The sequence below is a fragment of the Neopsephotus bourkii genome, unplaced genomic scaffold (genome assembly GCF_033783945.1).
Source record: "Neopsephotus bourkii isolate Nb327-2 ecotype Australia unplaced genomic scaffold, CSIRO-AGI_Nbou_v1 NB_894, whole genome shotgun sequence".
Classification (NCBI taxonomy): Eukaryota; Metazoa; Chordata; class Aves; order Psittaciformes; family Psittacidae; genus Neopsephotus; species Neopsephotus bourkii.
The window spans coordinates 3,087,179-3,106,049 of record NW_026901388.1 but is presented as its reverse complement, the minus strand read 5'-3'; the positions used below and the strand labels follow the sequence as shown (position 1 = coordinate 3,106,049).

Sequence of the window (18,871 nt, the reverse complement as noted above, 5' to 3'; positions counted from 1 at the left end):
TCTTTTTTTCCCCGAGAATAAAACCATGGGAAGTTAGCCTGTGTAATACAATCTGCACCTATCCGTTCTCCCCTTCCTCTCTTGTGCTACAGATAACCATCTTCTTACAGCTGTAACCCTCATATACAGATAATGGAGAGTATACATTCCAGCTAAAATTTGCTTTCACTCTGCCCTTCAAACAGATCAGTTCCCAAAAATCTCTGGTGTGCAGAGAGGCTGAAGAGTTGAATGCAACTAAATTCCTGCCTTAATTTTGTATTCCCATGCTCTAGGTTGTAGCTGTCAGAAAACATTAACCTGGATATTTTACTGACTGTTAAATACACAGTGCAGCCCATTCTCTGACTCTGTTTGTTTATGTAGCTAAGTGACCTATTAGAATGGAAGTTAAAAACATAGCCACACCAAACACACATTCTGCCTGACAAAACAGGCAGGTACATGCCTTTCTCTTCTCCAGCTGCTACAGCTGTTGTATAAAAAACACTATTTCCATCTCTGCAAAAAGCCCTGGATGAGTTATTCTTAGCATTGAGCCTAAGCACAGGAAGAATGAAAGGGCTAAAAGCAATTTTTTCTTTCCAAAGGACAAAAAATGTTTTACAAATTTAAAGAAAGTGCTGGTAAGTGCATAGGCAACTGAACTCAAACATTAGTATTCAGGGTTGGAGTTACAGTGGTTTTCCATTCATCTTGTCAAACAGTGAGAAAAGTGTGTGAAAATGCAGCTAAAAATTCTTTTTGATGAGATAGTGGTGCTTCATGATCTCTCAATCAGACATTTCACCCATAAATATATTTACCTCTGACCTGATGTGGGGACCTCTGCTTTACCATCACAAACTTCAGACCACATCTTGTGGGCTAAAAAACAAACACCAGTGTTATTTCCACTTACAGCTACGGTTGTAAAGCAGTCAGGTGAGCAGCATTAAACCAACCCCCCCTGAATACTATGTCTGAGCATAGGTATCAATTACTGACACCACAGCTTTCACAGCAACAAACTTGGAACATTGCAACAGCAAAGGGGGGGAACACTATGTTTCATATGTTTTGGAAACCATACCAAACATAGTGGCTTTTCTAGGCAAAATAATAAGCTGCAAAACACCTGTGATAAATGTGTTCACTGGCATTAGCCTTGTGAAACTATGCTTTTGTGTGTGTCTTGCTGTCTCCCTTCCCGTTTTAGAAGGCTTGACCATGCTGTCAGGTTCTTGAGCTGTTTCTAGACTCTTCTGCAGCTGCAACACCTTTGCAACTCACCTGCCTCTAACAGTTTTTGTCACAAGAAGCTGGCGATTGAAAAGGAAGTGGTGGTGAAGACACACAGGCTCACACTTACACAGAGCATGACTTCCCATGTTTTGTTTCCTCAGGAAACCAGGCAAAAAAAACCAAACCAAAACAAAATCAAAGCTGAACGATTTTAAGATTATTTATTTTTTCCCCTTAACTTGCATGAAAAATTTTCAGACTAAAGAGGACAGAAAGAAACAACACTGACCCCAGAACCTTCCTCCTAGAGGTGGCTGTGGGGTTAGTAACATTTACTAGCCCGGTACAAGCTGTCAGAGTGAATCCACTGTGTGGATTTATTTATTGCTTTGGTAGTTAATGTAAATGCCAACAAGATTTATAATACTAGATAGATCCTTGTTGATATTCTTATGTATCAAATAGAGCATATTTATCATTCTGAAAAGGAAAACAGTAGCTATCAGGTTAACTGTTCTGCTATGACATGAATTTCTCTCCAGTCCTTAAAAACTCCAGTAAATAGGTATAGTCTTAGCAACAACCCTGATATAAACACAAATGTGTTTCCTGAAAAGCAGGAAGCAGCTTAACAATCATATCATATGACTAGCTAAATGCAGAAGAACTTTGCTGGGTTTTTTCCAGGGCAGTAAAGCAAATTTCCATGTGACTTTGTGGGAGATGACTGTTGCTTGGGCTGCTGTAACTGGAAAATCCTTTTACTCTGTAGCATGGGCACCTTACACATTTTGTCCTGCCCATGAAATTCATCATCTTGTAGATATCCATTTCTATTTTAGCCTTTGCAAGAGCAAGGAGTATGAGAGAAAAGCTGAAGACAAGAATACTGGAGGTTCTGCAACCCCACATGGTCCCATCAGTTCGTATGGACCATATATGTATACAGCTTTCTCAAGGGAGCCAGATCTTGAACAGAAGCACCATGAGTATTTCATTTGCTGCAGTCAGATCTTGCTTAAACCACATCTTCTCTATCGTAAAGGATTATGCCACTCCCTAAAATGCAAGCATGAACCTCTTCTACTATTTGATCTTTTGCATCTGCACCTGGGAGCAAGAGATACTTTGAGAATATGTCATGTAAATTGACTGTTCAAGAGGCTGTCTGAAGCATGAGTTTGCAACGTTGGGCTGATAGTTTGCAGCTATCACAGAATCACAGAATCACAGAATCCCAAGGGTTGGAAGGGACCTCGAGAGATCATCTGGTCCAACCCCCCTGCAAGCGCAGGGTAACCTAGAGTACATCACACAGGAACTTGTCCAGGCGGGCCTTGAATATCTCCAATGTGGGAGACTCCACAACCCCCCTGGGCAACCTGTTTCAGTGCTCTGTCTATTGTGACCTTACTGATTTTTCACGTTGAATATATTGGTCTTTCCCACACACACACACACAAGAAGTGGAGTTAAAATTGCACAAGCAAGGAGAAAAAAAGAAAAAGGGGGGGGGTAGTAAATCTGCAAGTGAAAGCTTAAGGAAATTTTCTTCCTATTTTGTGCATGGTGAAAAAAGACACACTCTAAATATTAAATTAGCCTCTGAAAAGAATGGGAAGAAAAAAAAAAGACAGTGAGTTATGAAGGTTAGAAGCCAATTTATGTTATAGGTATCTGAGAAAGAGACTACACAGCCAAGTACAACAAGTGAAAATTTGTTGTGCAGAATTTACGGTGTGTTCCTATGTTAATCTGTTTATAGAATGAATTTTATGCACTCAGACAGATGAAGCACCCAGAGAGAAATCTTTAAATACATTTAGGTGCCTTAAATTTCCAAGAGGTGTTTAGTGGGGCTTTAAAATACATCCAGGAGTTACCTACAGCAGTCAAGTACATGGTAAGATTTTGAAACACCTAAGCACCTTTAAAATCCCAGACCAAGCCTGTGGAGACTCAAAGTGACTGTGCAAGCTTTTGTAGACACATGTTATAATGGCAGCTACATCTCCCAAGTCAGCTGAGCTGCTAAGTAAACACAAGCATGGATGAAAAGGATTTGAAGGTATATTTACAGTCAATGACCAACAAATGGGTGTTGCTTCTTTTCAGATTTTAGCAATAAAACTTGGAGAAGCTGAAGATTGATTCAGATGTGACTGAATATTACAACATACTTATGTAGCTATGTGTACAAGTGAGATGCAAATTTGTTGGGTAAACTGTTTTTCACCTGCATCATGCATACCTTTCTGCAGTCTTACACGTACTTCTGTGGGTTATTTTGAATGCGTGGGAAACTGGCTGAAGTTCTGGCCTCTAAACAGTGTTTGACCAACTGCTGACAAACAGCAGACAGACCTTCCAAACATGACTCACACTGGTAGTGCAAGCTATACAGCTTCTCAGGAGGCACAAAGGCTCTACTACAATATACTCTCACTGCTTCTTTTACCTCCTCACTTTCCTTCCTCTGTCCATTTTTTCCTTCTAACACTTATTCTCAAAAGATAATTTTGATCAAATAGGTTTGATCTACTCCTGGATTATGTGATCCAAGGCTTACCTCCATGAACACAAAGAAAAACAGGCAGCTGGGGGAACCCCTGTAACATACCCAGGGAGAAGGAGCCCCTGACCTGGCTCCACCCAAATAGGGATCAGACCGTGGGACAGGTGTGACACCTGTCACCACCATTCAATAGGAGAGGCTTCATGGGTCACTGTACAGAGAGGGGTTACTGCTTGCAGATGTATGGGATGCTTTAGGGGATGGAGAGGAAGAGAGACTTTGAGACTGTGCAAGAAGACTTCTGGGATGTTCAGAGGAAGACTCAAAGGTGGGGAACATTTCTTGGGAATAAAGGTGTTTTGGTATGGATACGGGAGCTAAAAATGGTCTGGTTGGATGTAAAGATGTTGCTGCTCAGCACGCCTATCTGGCTATGCTTTGTACCTGATCAGCTCAGTCTGGCTTGTCTTATTAAATTGTATTTTAATTATCTTCCTGGGTGGGAGGAGGGGTGTCCATATTCCATGTGTATATGTGTGTATGGCGATTTGAGTGCCAGCAATTGGGGGGGGGGGCACAAGTCATAGGGGCCTGTGTGTCTGTTATGGAACAACTGGAGAGACCAGAGTGCAGGCACACTGTGTGGATTCGTATGTCAGCGTGTGGTCACTACTAAACATCAAGCCAGGCTAGCAGGAGAGTAGGGTTAGAAGCCTGGGACTCAAATCTGGGAGTAGCCATAAGTCCAGGTAAGATAGTGAAAAGACTCACAGAGGATCTGTGAGGTGGCTTGTGGAGGGACCAGAGCATCCAAGACATCAACTGAGGAGGCTGTGGTGGGGTCTGGGGGTCAACTACTATTAAGGTTAGTCTGGACCAGCAACCTCAGACAGTTATTTGCCTGTTTGCATCTCTGCATTACACAACTTGGGATCCAAGGCCAGCTACTGAATAGGCTGAGTGTCCCAAGACCAGATAATGGATGAGTGAACCATTGTGTATGTGTGTGTGTGTGTGTGTCTGTAGGTCTGAATACCAACAAATGGAATGGAGCTGTGGGCCTCTGGGGTTAACATTTCCACATGTCAGCAACTGGGAAGACCTGGGATCCAGCGTCAGCCTCTGAATGGGATGTCTAAGGCATCCTTGCCATCTACCGAGGGATCCATATTTTGTGGATGTATATGAATACATAGTTTCCATTAATGGACTTCTGTCCTGATCAGCCAGAAAGGGGAAGAGGATAAAGCTATTAGTGCCATTTGTGTTTGCATGAGTGCTGTGTTTTCTGCTTGTGTCAGTGTTGCCAGCCATGTGCGTAATATATGTGTGTGAGGGTGTTTGTATGCATATGAGTGTGCGTGTGCATGTGCCTATTGAGAGCACACACTCACCACTAGCTGAACCAGGAAACTAACTGAATTTAAAAGAAAAAATGGTCATAACAGGCAAGTTGATGCCAAGTAGAAACCACAAAACATTAAAAAGTGTGTGCTCGCAGCCCAGAAAGCCAACCGTATCCTGGCCTGCATCAAAAGCAGCGTGACCAGCAGGTCGAAGGAGGTGATCCTGCCCCTCTACTCTGCTCTTGTGAGACCTCACTTGGAGTATTGTGTGAGTATTGTGTGCAGTTCTGGTCTCCTCAACATAAAAAGGACATGGAACTGTTGGAACAAGTCCAGAGGAGGGCCACGAGGATGATCAGGGGACTGGAGCACCTCCCATATGAAGATAGGCTGAGAAAGTTGGGGCTGTTCAGCCTGGAGAAGAGAAGGCTGCGTGGAGACCTCATAGCAGCCTTCCAGTATCTGAAGGGGTGCACTAGGGATGCTCAGGAAGGTCTCTTCATTAGGAACTGCAGTGATAGGACAAGAGGTAATGGGTTAAAACTTAAACAGGGGAAGTTTAGAATGGATATAAGGAGGAAGTTCTTTACTGTGAGGGTGGTGACTTGGAATGGGTTGCCCAGGGAAGTTGTGAATGCTCCATCCCTGGAGGTGTTCAAGACTAGGTTGAACAGAGCTTTGGGTGACGTGGTTTAATGCGAGGTGTCCCTGCCCATGGCAGGGAGGTTGGAACTGGATGATCTCAAGGTCCTTTCCAACTCTGTTCTATGATTATATGATTCTAAAAGGAAGAATTTGCAAAGCATGTGGAAAGCCAGGCATATTCAAGGACATACAGATACAAGCAAAGCTCAAGATGACCTCACTAATCAGGCTACTGAATAAATGGCTTGTTCATGGATTTCTTCCAAAAATGCAAATCACACAAAGAAGGACATTTATTTCAAGTCCTTCAGCAGAGAAAAAGGCACATAGTATCCAGTCCTGGCTTCTGGCTGCTTGCAAGACAAACACAGTGATCCTCCAGCTGCTTCCCTGATATCAGACGTTTGACTCAGCCTAGCATGGTGTGTGGGAGCTATTTGGAGGTCACTTGCAAGAAGCTGCTAGCCCGGATGAAAAATACCTATAACATCGGTCATGTCACAGCAATGTGAAGACAGGCACGTGGTAGCCTCCCAGCCTAAGTACAGATTTGCGGTTATTTATCAATTCCTTACCTTAACTGTGTTCAAGATGTAGACAGCACCCAGCATTACTCTGCAGGAGGGTCCCAGATGGGTCACTTTTGATCAAGTAGGTAATGAGGTTCTGTAACACTGGCCTCAGGGCTGCTCTTGTACAACAGCAGAGATGTGGTCAGGCAGTAAAGATGTGCATGGACAGACGAATGCCTCCCACCAGGGCTATGTGTCAGAGCAGGCTACTTAGGCAATGGCATCCCTCAGAAGAGTCACACTGGCTCTGAAACAGACAGCTTTCCTCTACCTGGGAAACCTTGCGACAGCTGCCTAAGGATCAGGAGGGTCAGCAGCTGTGGGATCTTGTTGACTTGCTGGAAAGGAAAATCTTCCTTTTCGTTACAAATCAAGCTATTCAGACTATGTGCATTCCAGGGCATGCTGTATGTTGCAGTGACATGAGTTTTCAGGAACACTGCTTCAGAGACAAGTTGGAGGAACAACTGCCTTCCCAGTTGCAATTTTCAGGCAGCAGCTTGTTATCTTGCTGGCAAAACCACATCAGAAAATAGCCATGCAGAGAAGATGGCCGTTGGCGAGGCACTGAGAAGGCTCACCCATTTCTTGGGGTGCTGCTACTTCAGCCAAGGCTGCGACCTGCCCCGCCGACAGGGGGGGAGCAGGCCAAGGAATAATGGGAGAAGAGGACCGTGTCCACCTTCAGCAAGGGCAGGGTGCCTCGGTGGGCCGAGATGGCACACCCGCGTTCGCCAGGCGGAGTTTTGGTGACAGCGAAGCAGAGCAAGGAGAGGACGGGCCGGTCCCCGGGACCCTCAGGGCCGGTAAGAGGCCCCATGTCCGCAGGCGGCCCCCTCAGCACGGCGGCGGGGCCGAGCCACTGACGGACGGGGCGAGGGCGGTCCCCGGCAGGGGCGGCAGCTGCCGGAGCGCGCGCGGGGCGCCGACCGTTGGGCGAGCCGCTGCGGGGGGGTGTGGGGAAGGAGGAGGGGAGAGGGAAGGGTGGGCGCCCGCCGCCTCAGAGCCCATAAAGCGGCGCCCGGCTGACCGGCAGTGCGCAGAGTTGGGTGGGGAGCATCGCCATGAGGGAGATCGTGCACATCCAGGCGGGCCAGTGCGGAAACCAGATCGGGACCAAGGTGAGCCTGAGAGGACACGGGGCTGCAGCTGCCCGGCAGCTGTTTAGTGGAATCCTGAAGTGCTCTGCGGCTCGTGCCCGGCCGCTTCTGTGGGCTGTGCCCCTACAACGGCGGGGTGGGGTGGGATTGAATGGGCAGGACAGCGCCAGCCGCCGCCATCCCGTGCCCCCGGTGAGGCGCTGCCGAGAGGCGCCGGACGCTCTCGGGACGCGGGGCACCGCGCATCGCGCCTCTCCCCGTGACCATAAAAGGCTTTGGGAAGTGCCGAAACTAGACGGGACCTTCTTATTTATTTATATATTTATTTCGCGTTTATGTTTGAACTGTCCGGGCTATGGCTCTAAAGCCGGGAAAAGCGGGCCCCGAGCACTGGAGTCCCGCAGCCCTTGGAGCTAGGAGTTGGGAAGCAGCCGTCTGTCCGTTGCGTTTAAATCCTGGTGCCTGCCGCCCTGTCCCGTCCGGTTCGGGGAGGGGCAGCGGGCACGTCAGGAATCCGGCAGCTGCAGCCAGGCCGCGCCGCGCTGCGCCACGGGGCCGCCGTCCCCCCCGCGGGCGATGGGCAGGGCCCCCAGTGCTCCGCAGGGGAGTTTCCAACACACTTCTCCTCCTCCCTTAGTTTTGGGAAGTGATAAGCGATGAGCATGGCATTGACCCAGCCGGAGGCTATGTCGGTGACTCAGCGCTGCAGCTGGAAAGGATCAATGTCTACTACAATGAATCATCTTGTAAGTGTGGGATGGGGAAGGGGTGCAGGATGGGGTTCTCCGTGGGAAAGGGCACAGAAATGGTGGAATGGTTTGGGTTGGAAGGGACCTGAAGGATGGTTTAGTTCCATTCCCCTCCTTTGCCAGGGGCATGTCATCTTCCATAAACCAGCTTACTCAAAGCCTTGTCCAACCTGGCCTCGAGCACTTACAGGGATGGGGCAGCCACAACTTCTCTGGGCAACCTGTTCTAGTGCCTTACCACCCCCACAGTGAAGAGCTACTTGCTAACAGGTAATCTAAATCTACCCTCTTTTGATTTAAAGCCATTCCCCCTTGTCTTATCCCTACATGCCCTTGTAGAAAGTCCCTCGCAGCTCACTTTGTTATACACAGGAAAGATTACTTTCTTATATAAGATATTTTCTTATAAAGTGAAAACTGGGTGTTATGTCGCAAGGCAGAGAGAAATGTCACAAGGGGCTGTACTTAGGTCTGGAGGTGGAGGTTTGTTTGTTATTTCACACTGTGCTAGGTGTTTGCTCCTTTTAACATATGATTATTCTGTCAGCTGTGTCTTATCAATTACCCCAAATTAAACTGTTTGTTAGATGAGCCTGTATCTGTAGCACTGTCTCTGATTTCATGACTGAGAGGGTTGAGCCACAGCTAATTGAGAACTCCACAGCGATTCATTAATAAGATGCCAAGGCTCCCAAATCCTCTGAGTCAGTCAGATGTTGAAGGATGTTAACTGTAAAATGTGCATCTTGTCCTTTAGTCTATTAGTGTGAATGTTTCATCTGTTGTCCAGCTTGAGTTAATTCATATTATTTGTCCAAGTTTCCTTGAACACTTTCAACTGGATACAGCTGCTTTATTTGTGCTTTGTGGTAGATGTGCAAACTACTACTGTTTGTCACCTATACCAAGTAGCTTTCAGTGGAGGTGAATTCGTCAAGCATAAAAGGTTGTGGGATGCATTAGGATTGTTTGAACATAAAACCTTCACTCACTCTATTATTCACAGAGAATATTATCTATTTTCTTATAAAGAGCATGTCAAATATTTTTCTAATCAGAAAATTCCCTCCCTCATATCTGTTGCTAAAAAAAGGGCTCACAAAACATAATATACTATCTGTAGGACCCCAAAGGTGTCAGGTCTGTTTTTAAAGCAGAATTAATTTGTCCCTATGGTGCTGGGGTTTCTCACTACCATGATTTCCTGTATGGGGAATATTTATATGTGTACATCTATGCTAGACTAAGAATATGAGACAGTATGATTGTGTACTGAGAGCTATAACCGTGTTGCTTATTTCAGAACATTAAGGGCATGTGTACTTTTTATTGTAGCCCAGAAATTTGTACCAAGAGCGGTTTTGGTGGACTTGGAGCCAGGAACCATGGATAGTGTGCGATCTGGTCCTTTTGGTCAGCTCTTTCGGCCTGATAATTTCATCTTCGGTATGTGAACATCACTTTTTAAAAAATTCAGGACTAAATGGTTCACCCAGGACTGAATGGTCAAAAAGCATTTAATCTCCCTATTTCAAAGTGATGGTTAGTACTGAGAAATCCTAATATCTTAACAATGGAATTGCAATTATCTGTAGGCCATTTAAAAGATCCCAGTAACTGAAAAAGCATTCTGTTACTCATGCCTTCAGTTAGCAAGCTACTGAAAGTTTCCTGTAGTATTCAGTTTTCATTTGCTTTCCATATATATGAACTCTGCAGAAATACTGAGACCACTTCTTTACAACAAATTGCATGGAAATTATGCAGAAAATGGAAAGGGGAGGGAGGGAACCCTCAACCACAAACCAACAAGACTACCCTTCATTTGAATTCACATTAAATGCTTGAGTACTGAATTATTTATAGGCTGTGTAATTCAGTTTTTTCAGCAGATCCCTGTAGTACAGTAAACAGTGGAAGAAGATCAGTTACTGGGTTATTTTCCAGCATAATGAGGAACAGTCTGAGAGTATGTGGGGAACTTCTGTTTTTGCAGTGTTTTTTGTAGAGAGTTCTTCTGGCCTTTACTATTTTACTTTGGACTTCTATAGTATTTTCCATGTAAGCTTAAAAATACACATTACAGTGATTAAATGTCATTTATTTTTCATTTTAATTAATTTTCATTTTACCCTTATGAAGTATAGAAGCATTATTGGTCCCTTTGTACTAAAGGGGAAAGTGTGTAAAAAAATTAAGTGATCCATTTGCTGAAACAGGAAGTCTGAATGAAACCTACCATGAGAACTTTTGTGTTCTTTTGGTTTCTAAGTTTGCACCAGACACAAAACATATTTCCTCCTGCCAAGGCAAGCTTAAGTTGCAACTGAGTTTGGTATATTGTGTATACATAAGGAAGGAACAATGCCAAAGTCAGACAGGGGAAAGATAAACATTATTTGGGTGGTATAAAACAAACTTTTAAGTCTGAGTTGTTGCTGTTGAGGTAGGGAGTATAGAAACCATACAGAGTATCTGACTTAAAACTTCTAATGCTATCCCAATTGTTCTCCTGTATATTCCATGTCAGTGAAGTTAAACGTCTCTTTCAAAAGAGCTTTTAGTTACTACAAGTAGAAGTAAGTTTGGGGAGAAAAGTCACAATCATAGGCAGCTTTATGAAGTATGCTTCTGTATTCAGGTTTTTCCTTTCATTCCCTTTCTCCTGCATGGAGCACAGAAGCCTGCTGAAAGTGATTTCATCTGACCTATGGAAATACTTGAAGTTGAGCTTTGCAATTTGGCATGCCAGCACTAAAACCAGAGCAAAATCAGTTCAGAATGTCTTCAACAATAGTCCAGTTCACTGTGCTCCTCTTCCTGCCAAGATAACAATGAACCAACAGCATGTGATCAACTTGTATCTGACAGAGGCCCCTGCCAGCATCAGGCACTGTCCTCCCAACCTGCTGAATAATGTAGAATGGCTGAGTGCTGAAGTAATGATCTTCTCTGTCAAAAGCCAACAAAGCATTTTGTTTTCTCTCTTAAAAATCTGGCATGCGCCTACAGAGGCATTTGTGGCAGAATCTGTCAGTCCCATACTTGCTGTGCCACAGGCTGATAGGGCTCATTCTGATGGAGATGTTTTTCACCTCTGCTTGTACATACCTGCCTGTGCCTATGTCTCCCTAGCAAGTAGCCATGGACCATCAACTCCGATGTAATTCAGCTATATTGAGTACACAATCACACACTCCAGATACAGGAATTTTAGCTCAGACCAGCAGGAGATTGAGATGGATGCAAAATAATCCTTGTGCTTTAATGCATGTGTTGACAAGGTAGAGACTTAAAAGATGAATAAGCACAGGTGAAATGATCTTGCTGTATGAGAGCAACAGGTCTTCTGGCTGCCTAACAGCATAGAACTGCCCACCAGGAACTGCTGTGCACTCTGGTGTATATGCTGTTGTTAACCAATTTTCATTTGTACATTACTGCGTTTGTTGTTTTCTTGTGTGCACCCTTGCCAGCTTTACTATAGAGATACCACTCCAATTTAAGTTATATGAACTGTCAGGGGCAACCACAAAATGTCTGTTAGCCAATCAAAGGAGCCATTCTTTCCTCTCTAAATCATCCCATGAGTTCTATACCAAGGCTGTTCACACTAGGCTTCAAAGAGTTAGTGTGCAAGTTACTGATCTCTCTTCCCATGTTTGTCTTTTTAAAGTGGTGAAGAAAGGTGTTAAAGAAGACTGCAGAAAATAGTTGTTGCTATTTTAGGAATTAAAAAATAAATTGTTAAGCAAATGGCTTCCATTCATGTGCAGCTTAACCTACGCATGTGTGATAACTCTACAATGTATTGGGGAAATAAATAGTGGTAGAAGGATCTGGAGGCACCAAGAATGCAGATAAGCTGTGGGATTGCTTTGTGTAAGTGTCCTTTAGATCTCAGTAAATACACAGTAAGAAAAGGCAGAGGCAGGATGCTAGAGATGGGCTGCGTAGAACACAGAGCTTCTAGCACTGGCAAAAGATTTACCATGTCCTGATTTTGTGAACACAGGCTCACTTTCCACCTACAGATTTAATCTTGGTAGAATTTGATCATATTACGTGTTTGTCTAAGATTTTCAGAGGTCTGCTGGGTACTTGGTAAGTGGAGGGCATCTAGTAGGGTTTCACGGGGTCATGATCAAGATTTCCGGGTGTGGGGCAGCATTGTCAGAGGCATGGCACCCTCCAGACTATACTTTATCGCCATGAGTAAGAAGTCTGGAGCCTTCAGGCCTCATTGTAGATGTTCTGGGACGTGGTAGTCTTACAGTGCATAGAGCCAATGGATCTGGAAGTAGTATCAGTAGTACCAGTTTACTGGGCTTATGTTTTTTGTACCTATTTTCCATTCTGTCTGCCCACCGAAAAAGGATGGCATGGTGTTTACCCAAGAGTCAATCTATAAAATAAAGTCCTAAACTCACAATTTAGCTCTGTTAAGATCCTTCTGCATCTTGGAGTGATGTCTGCTTGTTAGTGTGTATCCTGGTGGGCTGCCCTGTCTGTTATAGAGAAACTGCTTAAGCAGACTGCAGATGCTTGTGAGCATATTTAATTATGGAAGGATATCACTTTGTGTTTTGCCCACCTGGACAGGAAGCGCTGAGTTCCCTGGGTTTGGAGAGAGAAAAATATAGCAACATGAGAACAATGTATTAGCTAAGCCAAAACATCACGAGGAAAGCAAGCATTTGTGCAGTGAAAATAAAGTGCATCATACTTAAACAATATCCCAGCAAGCAGTTTCCCCGATTCATATGTCTGGCACCAACACAGTGCCAAAAGGTGTGAAATTCATTTTCCAAAAGTGGTAATTGAAACGGGATGTAGTAAATAGGAAGAAAAGGGAAGGTCTTGGAAAGCAATGCAGAAGTTGGTATCTCTAACCTAATTCTGAAAGTATTGGTTGGGGTTGGAACTGGGTGATCTTTAAGGTCCCTTCCAGTCCAAACCATTCTGTGACTCTTGAGTAGCACTCACAGGAGTACCACTAGGTGAGTTCAGTGACATAGTGTAGGTATGTAGTAGCCAGCATGAGGAATCAGAGTATTGCAAAACTGATCCCCCGTGTAATCCTCCTTGTTACCGTTATTTTGTTATTACTTAACAAAACAGTGACATAGCAAAGATCAAGACTGTGCATCTTAATAAACTGAGTGGCACATAAAAGGAGAATGGAAGCCTTGGGGAGAATATAAGGGGCTCATGAAACATCAGTAACCCAATTCTGCAAGTTGCTTTGCAGATCCTGAAGAACAGTGAGGTTGTAGGAAACCATTAAAAGCTAAAAGGCACATAATAACTTCTAAGTTTTTGAAATTACCTTCTTGAAGCTTCTGTCAATTGGTATTTTCATCTGGGCTAGGTAACCATGACTTAAAAAAGGTATCGTTCTTGATATGACAATTTAAATAGGACTTCTGAAGCCCAGCCTTATCTATGAATGATAACAGTGACCGTGTTTCAGGAGAGCAGTCCAAGAACCTTTCATTTAGAAATGTGTATCTGTGATTTAGGTTTGTATGTGTCATGGTCCTTATAAACAGAAAGTATTAAAAGATTAAACAGTTGTCTTGTGTTTATGGAATAAGGAGGGTTGGGAGTGTGAAAGCTTTCAAAACAAGGAGCCAAGGCCATTTCTGTATTTATAGAAGGTTAAATACCAAAAAATTTTAAAACCCCAAACACCCAAAGGCATAAATGAAAGCTACCAGGGATTTCAGGCAAAAGGAGACTATATGAAAGGTTTATGTTGATACTTACAAATATATTTGTAGGCAAATCTGAAAAGCACAGTTATCTACCTGATTTATAGCAGCTTTTGTTACAGATGTGAATCCATTTAGTATGCAAATACCAAACCTTGCCAATAATATTGTATATTTTCTTTCCCTATTGTATGCTATTTTAGGACAAACTGGTGCAGGAAACAACTGGGCTAAAGGACACTATACAGAAGGGGCAGAGTTGGTTGACTCTGTACTTGATGTAGTCAGAAAGGAGTGTGAACACTGCAATTGTTTGCAAGGATTTCAGCTCACTCATTCCCTGGGAGGAGGGACAGGGTCTGGCATGGGAACCCTACTCATCAGCAAGATACGAGAGGAATATCCGGACAGGATAATGAATACCTTTAGTGTCATGCCCTCTCCGAAGGTTTCTGATACGGTGGTGGAGCCTTACAATGCTACACTCTCTGTCCACCAACTGGTTGAAAATACAGATGAAACCTACTGCATTGACAACGAAGCTTTGTATGACATTTGCTTCCGCACCCTGAAGCTCACCACTCCAACATATGGGGATTTAAACCACTTGGTTTCTGCCACCATGAGTGGGGTAACTACATCCCTGCGTTTTCCAGGCCAACTAAATGCTGACCTTCGGAAGCTGGCAGTAAATATGGTCCCTTTCCCACGCCTTCACTTTTTCATGCCAGGCTTCGCTCCTTTGACAGCTCGAGGCAGTCAGCAATACCGAGCGCTCACTGTTCCAGAGCTCACCCAGCAGATGTTTGATGCCAAAAATATGATGGCAGCCTGTGACCCAAGACATGGGCGATACCTGACAGTGGCTACCGTCTTCCGTGGTCCCATGTCCATGAAGGAGGTTGATGAGCAGATGTTGGCCATTCAGAACAAGAACAGCAGTTACTTTGTGGAGTGGATCCCAAACAATGTCAAGGTGGCAGTGTGTGACATACCTCCTCGTGGCCTCAAAATGGCTTCCACCTTCATTGGCAACAGTACTGCTATTCAAGAGCTCTTCAAAAGGATCTCAGAGCAGTTTTCAGCCATGTTCAGGAGAAAGGCCTTCCTTCACTGGTTTACAGGAGAAGGAATGGATGAAATGGAATTTACAGAAGCAGAAAGCAACATGAATGATCTGGTTTCAGAGTATCAGCAATACCAAGAAGCAACAGCAAATGATGGAGAGGAAGCGTTTGAAGATGATGAAGAAGAGCTCAACGAATAAAGAAATCGGGTGCACTCTTTTCCAGGCCAGATTCTGAAATCTGAATTTCTAATAATTATGTTTGTAAAACTGTAGGCTTTAAAAAAAAAAAAAAAAAAAGAGTATGAGTTTCAGACATTAGGGGTGCTCTTCAGAGTCTGTTTTGATCACTGAGAACTGAGGACAGCCAGCATTTCTGGAAATCAGGTTATTTCTATTCACAAGACAAACATAAGGCATTCAGTTAAGGCTTTGCCAAGAGTCTGAACACAGAGATTGCCAGTTTGGGATCTTTTTTTTTTCCAAACAAAGTTTGTCACCCTGAAGTTGTACAAGAGAAGATGTAAAATAGACATGAAAATCAATAAAATGAAGATGCACTATTTTCATCCAATTATGAATAAGAAATCTTGTGGGTTTGAAGTAGTCATTCTGTACTGAATGTACAATACAGAACTGCCAGGAACCAAATGTATTCATAATAAAGGGAAGAACAAGCCTTTAGCTATTCTGTACAGTATCTGTTAAAAGTGATATTTGATTCCAGTCCTCTAAAAACAAAATAAAAAAAGATTAGTATCCTCTCCAGCAAATGTGTTTTGGACAGTCAATGCTGTATCAATATCCAGTGAGCTGCAGGCTAGAGGCTGGATTTGTGCTATGAGACTTCAGCACTTGCTGCTGGATAATCACAGTTTATACATATGAAATCTATCCATTTGTGATGTGTTCTTTAAGGACTCTTGAGGTTTGAAGCAGCTCCTCAATGCCTTGTTGGTTTCCTGTCTTTCTGGCTTTTACCAGTTACTAGTGCTATTCTTCTTTCCACCCAGCTGAAATTCAGATACTCCACAGAATGTGGATCTCACTGCTTAAGGTCACCTTGCCTATAGATGGTATGGATGTCTTGTTACTCAGATAGGTTAAAATCAGACTAAGGTTAAAGTACAAATAAAATTATCCTCAATATTCACAGCTGACAAAAATGAAAGATGAACAACAGTTTACCTGCTCACACTAAAGCTGAAACAGAAAGGCCGCTTTTACAGCTGACTTGACACCTTGAGGAAGTGACTCCTGGACGTTCACTCTTAGTGCGTGCTTTGTGTTTCTGCTTATATCAATTAAACAGCCTTTTGCCATTACAGAGCCTCTGTACAGAGAACACTGTCTACATGGAGTCTCTTATTTAGGTCAGTTTCTAGGCAACAAAACAAGCAAACAGATGAGAAACCCTCTGGAAATCCAAACTTTAAGTGTTTCAGGAACTCTTCACCCTTTCATGTCGCCTTCAGAAGCAATTTCTAAGCAAAAGGGTTGGTCAATACTTAAAAAGGCACTTTACAAACATAGCATGATTGCTGAAGGTGCATTGCCCCTAATAAGATGATACTGTGTTCTGGTAGTTTGGGATTCAGGGAATGACACAGTATTTTATAAAGTATGTGAACCAGGCAAGTGTTAATCACAAAAGCTCAAGCTGTTTGCTTAATTTTATTCTACACAGGAATGGAACAAAACTAGTTTTAATCAAGTGCAATGCTCTTTTTTCATATAAAGTTACTTCATGGGTTGAAACATAATCATTGGAAAGTAGTAACCAAACTGGCTTTGGCACAGGTGCAGAGACAGAGGCAGGCAGGGCCTGGCTGATGGGCTTCTGGTGCTGGAGTCAGTGACTGCACAGGGGCAACAGTCTTGGCAGTGGCTGGTGATGCCTGAAGAATTTACATCTAGTGACAGCATTGCACAGATGTGAGATGTTGTGGCTATGTAGCATGGTGTGAGATTAAGTTAAAAAACAACATGCATTAAAGAGAAACTAACATGTAGTGCAATACAAAGTAAAATCCATGGGGAATAAAGCCATTAAACTTGGAAGTTTAATTGGAGCTTTGTAAATGGCAGGCTACTAGCTTCCAGAAGGAGGAAGGTGTGGCTGGCTGAGAGCCTGCCAGCATACAGCTGCAGCATAGGCTTTTCAATTAAAGCACTAGCATCTTTTCTTCTGAATGAAGTAGCACCAACCATCTCGCAGCTTGTGGAACTGCATTTTGTTGTAATACATAACTCATAGCTAGGTCCCACCCATAAATTCTGATATTGCTTTGGAAAAGAAAGAAATCAATACCTTAAAAAAAAGCCAGGAATATTGGGGTTCCTAAATAATTGACTGACTTGGTGAACCAGCCTGTTCTCTGTTGCTTTTCATACACTGACTCAACTACAGCGTATAGACTGAGCCCATGGAATTCAGACCCAACAACGTCCTCTGATCCTGCTTTGAATCCTAGCTCTGCTTCCACATGTGTTTACTTGCAACTGTTTGATGTGAATTTCTAGAATACATGTGTGTGTGGGGGGGGAAGCAAACTAACGCCCTCTTTAGATATGAAAGGAGACAGATCTTCCATCTTGTCTTAGGGGAAATAAGCCCAACCCACTAAAACAAACTCAGGAACCTGTAGCAGGAACATGGCCAGAGGACCAGCTTGTATGTAAGCTGTAAGAAAGTCACGGGAAGCACAAATGCTTCCTGTTCTGCTTCTGTCAACCAACTCTAATTACCTTCCTTTCCTGACATGAAACTGAAAATTGTTTAGTAACAGGTTTGGTGGACAATTCCTTCCACTGCACTTCCTTTCAAATAACTTGCTGCTTTTTCCTATGAAACTTCTCTTTTACTTTGAAAGCTGCCTGCTGAGTCCCACCCAGCTTTTCACATTGCTCACCTACGTGTTTTATATTTCCCTCCTAGTTTTTCAACCTAGTCTCTCGCATGTTACTGTCTGTACGTAGCCCTCCTTCAGTCCCCTCCTTTTTACTGCTTTGCACTTAGCCACAGAGAAATAACTAGAAGCAGGCTGCTGGGACAAGCCAAACCCAAGGAGGCCTAGAGGTGCAGCTCTGGTATCGCCCAGACACAAGAACCTCCACCAGCACCAGGATGGGGGGAGAAAAAGGGACACCTACTCCACTGAAACCACATGAAAACAGCAGGCAAGCAGTGCTGTGGGAAGAAGATATCAAAACAGAAATGAGTCTAACCTGGTGGGCCAGCTCCTTTGCAAAGCCACTCTATTCAAAGCCAGCAGTTCACAGATGTGACATTCCCCACACGTGCTACCTTAGCCAAGCCACCTTAGGCGCTCAATTTTTCTGCATGTCTGTTCCAAGTCTCACACTTGTATCAGGCTTAGGAAAAGGTGGTCACCTCATGGGAATGAGGCTGGGAAAGAAGGTCTAGACCTCCTCCTTCTCCCAGCATCAGAAGCAGCAAATGCAGTGGCTCACTCAGTGCTGTGCAAGCCCCTACTGGTTGAAGAAGCACTGCGCTCAGTGTTTGCCACAAAAATTAATCTGGGCTTATTGGCAGCCACAGGACAGACTAAACTTGATTTTCTTGACTTCTGCTAAACCACCTGAAAAGCTGTGAGTAGGTGGAGGTTAGCAGTCATCTTGAAAACAGCAGGTTGGGTACACAGCTTTTCCACATCTTTAATTCCAAAATCTCAACACAGTCAAATTGTGCCATTATCATACATTTCTAATTGCATGCTGTAACCGAACAAGAGTGGAATGTAAAAGTAGATGGCACAAACGGGGAGTAAAAGACAACCACTTCCTGGAGAGAAGACAATTCTTTTTACAGTCCAATAGTGCCACTGTGAAGAACTGCATTAGGGTTTAGGTTAGTATTTGGAAGGTGGGGTCAAGAGTTATGTTTCTTGGGGGTTTTTGTGTGTTTTTTTTTTTTTGC

General features: G+C 43.7%; 1 protein-coding gene and 1 long non-coding RNA gene across 3 annotated transcripts in view; one reads left to right on the top strand and one right to left on the bottom strand.

Annotated features, from left to right (window-relative positions):
• Nucleotides 1-7,120, bottom strand: part of LOC133214500 (uncharacterized) — a 58,704-nt gene extending 51,584 nt beyond the window's left edge. For both annotated transcript variants that reach the window (XR_009726131.1, XR_009726132.1), the window contains exons 1-2: nt 6,306-7,120; nt 807-867 (exon numbers count right to left, since the gene is read on the bottom strand). This is a non-coding gene — a long non-coding RNA (uncharacterized LOC133214500). The remainder of the gene's footprint in view (nt 1-806; nt 868-6,305) is intronic.
• TUBB6 (tubulin beta 6 class V) overlaps nt 1-15,704 on the top strand; it is a 154,381-nt gene extending 138,677 nt beyond the window's left edge. The window contains exons 2-5 of the mRNA XM_061357437.1: nt 7,361-7,423; nt 8,040-8,148; nt 9,487-9,597; nt 14,069-15,704. Of these exons, the coding sequence (XP_061213421.1) occupies nt 7,367-7,423; nt 8,040-8,148; nt 9,487-9,597; nt 14,069-15,132 (1,341 nt within the window). The 5' untranslated portion in view covers nt 7,361-7,366 and the 3' untranslated portion in view covers nt 15,133-15,704. The remainder of the gene's footprint in view (nt 1-7,360; nt 7,424-8,039; nt 8,149-9,486; nt 9,598-14,068) is intronic.
• Nucleotides 15,705-18,871: the final 3,167 nt, after the last annotated feature.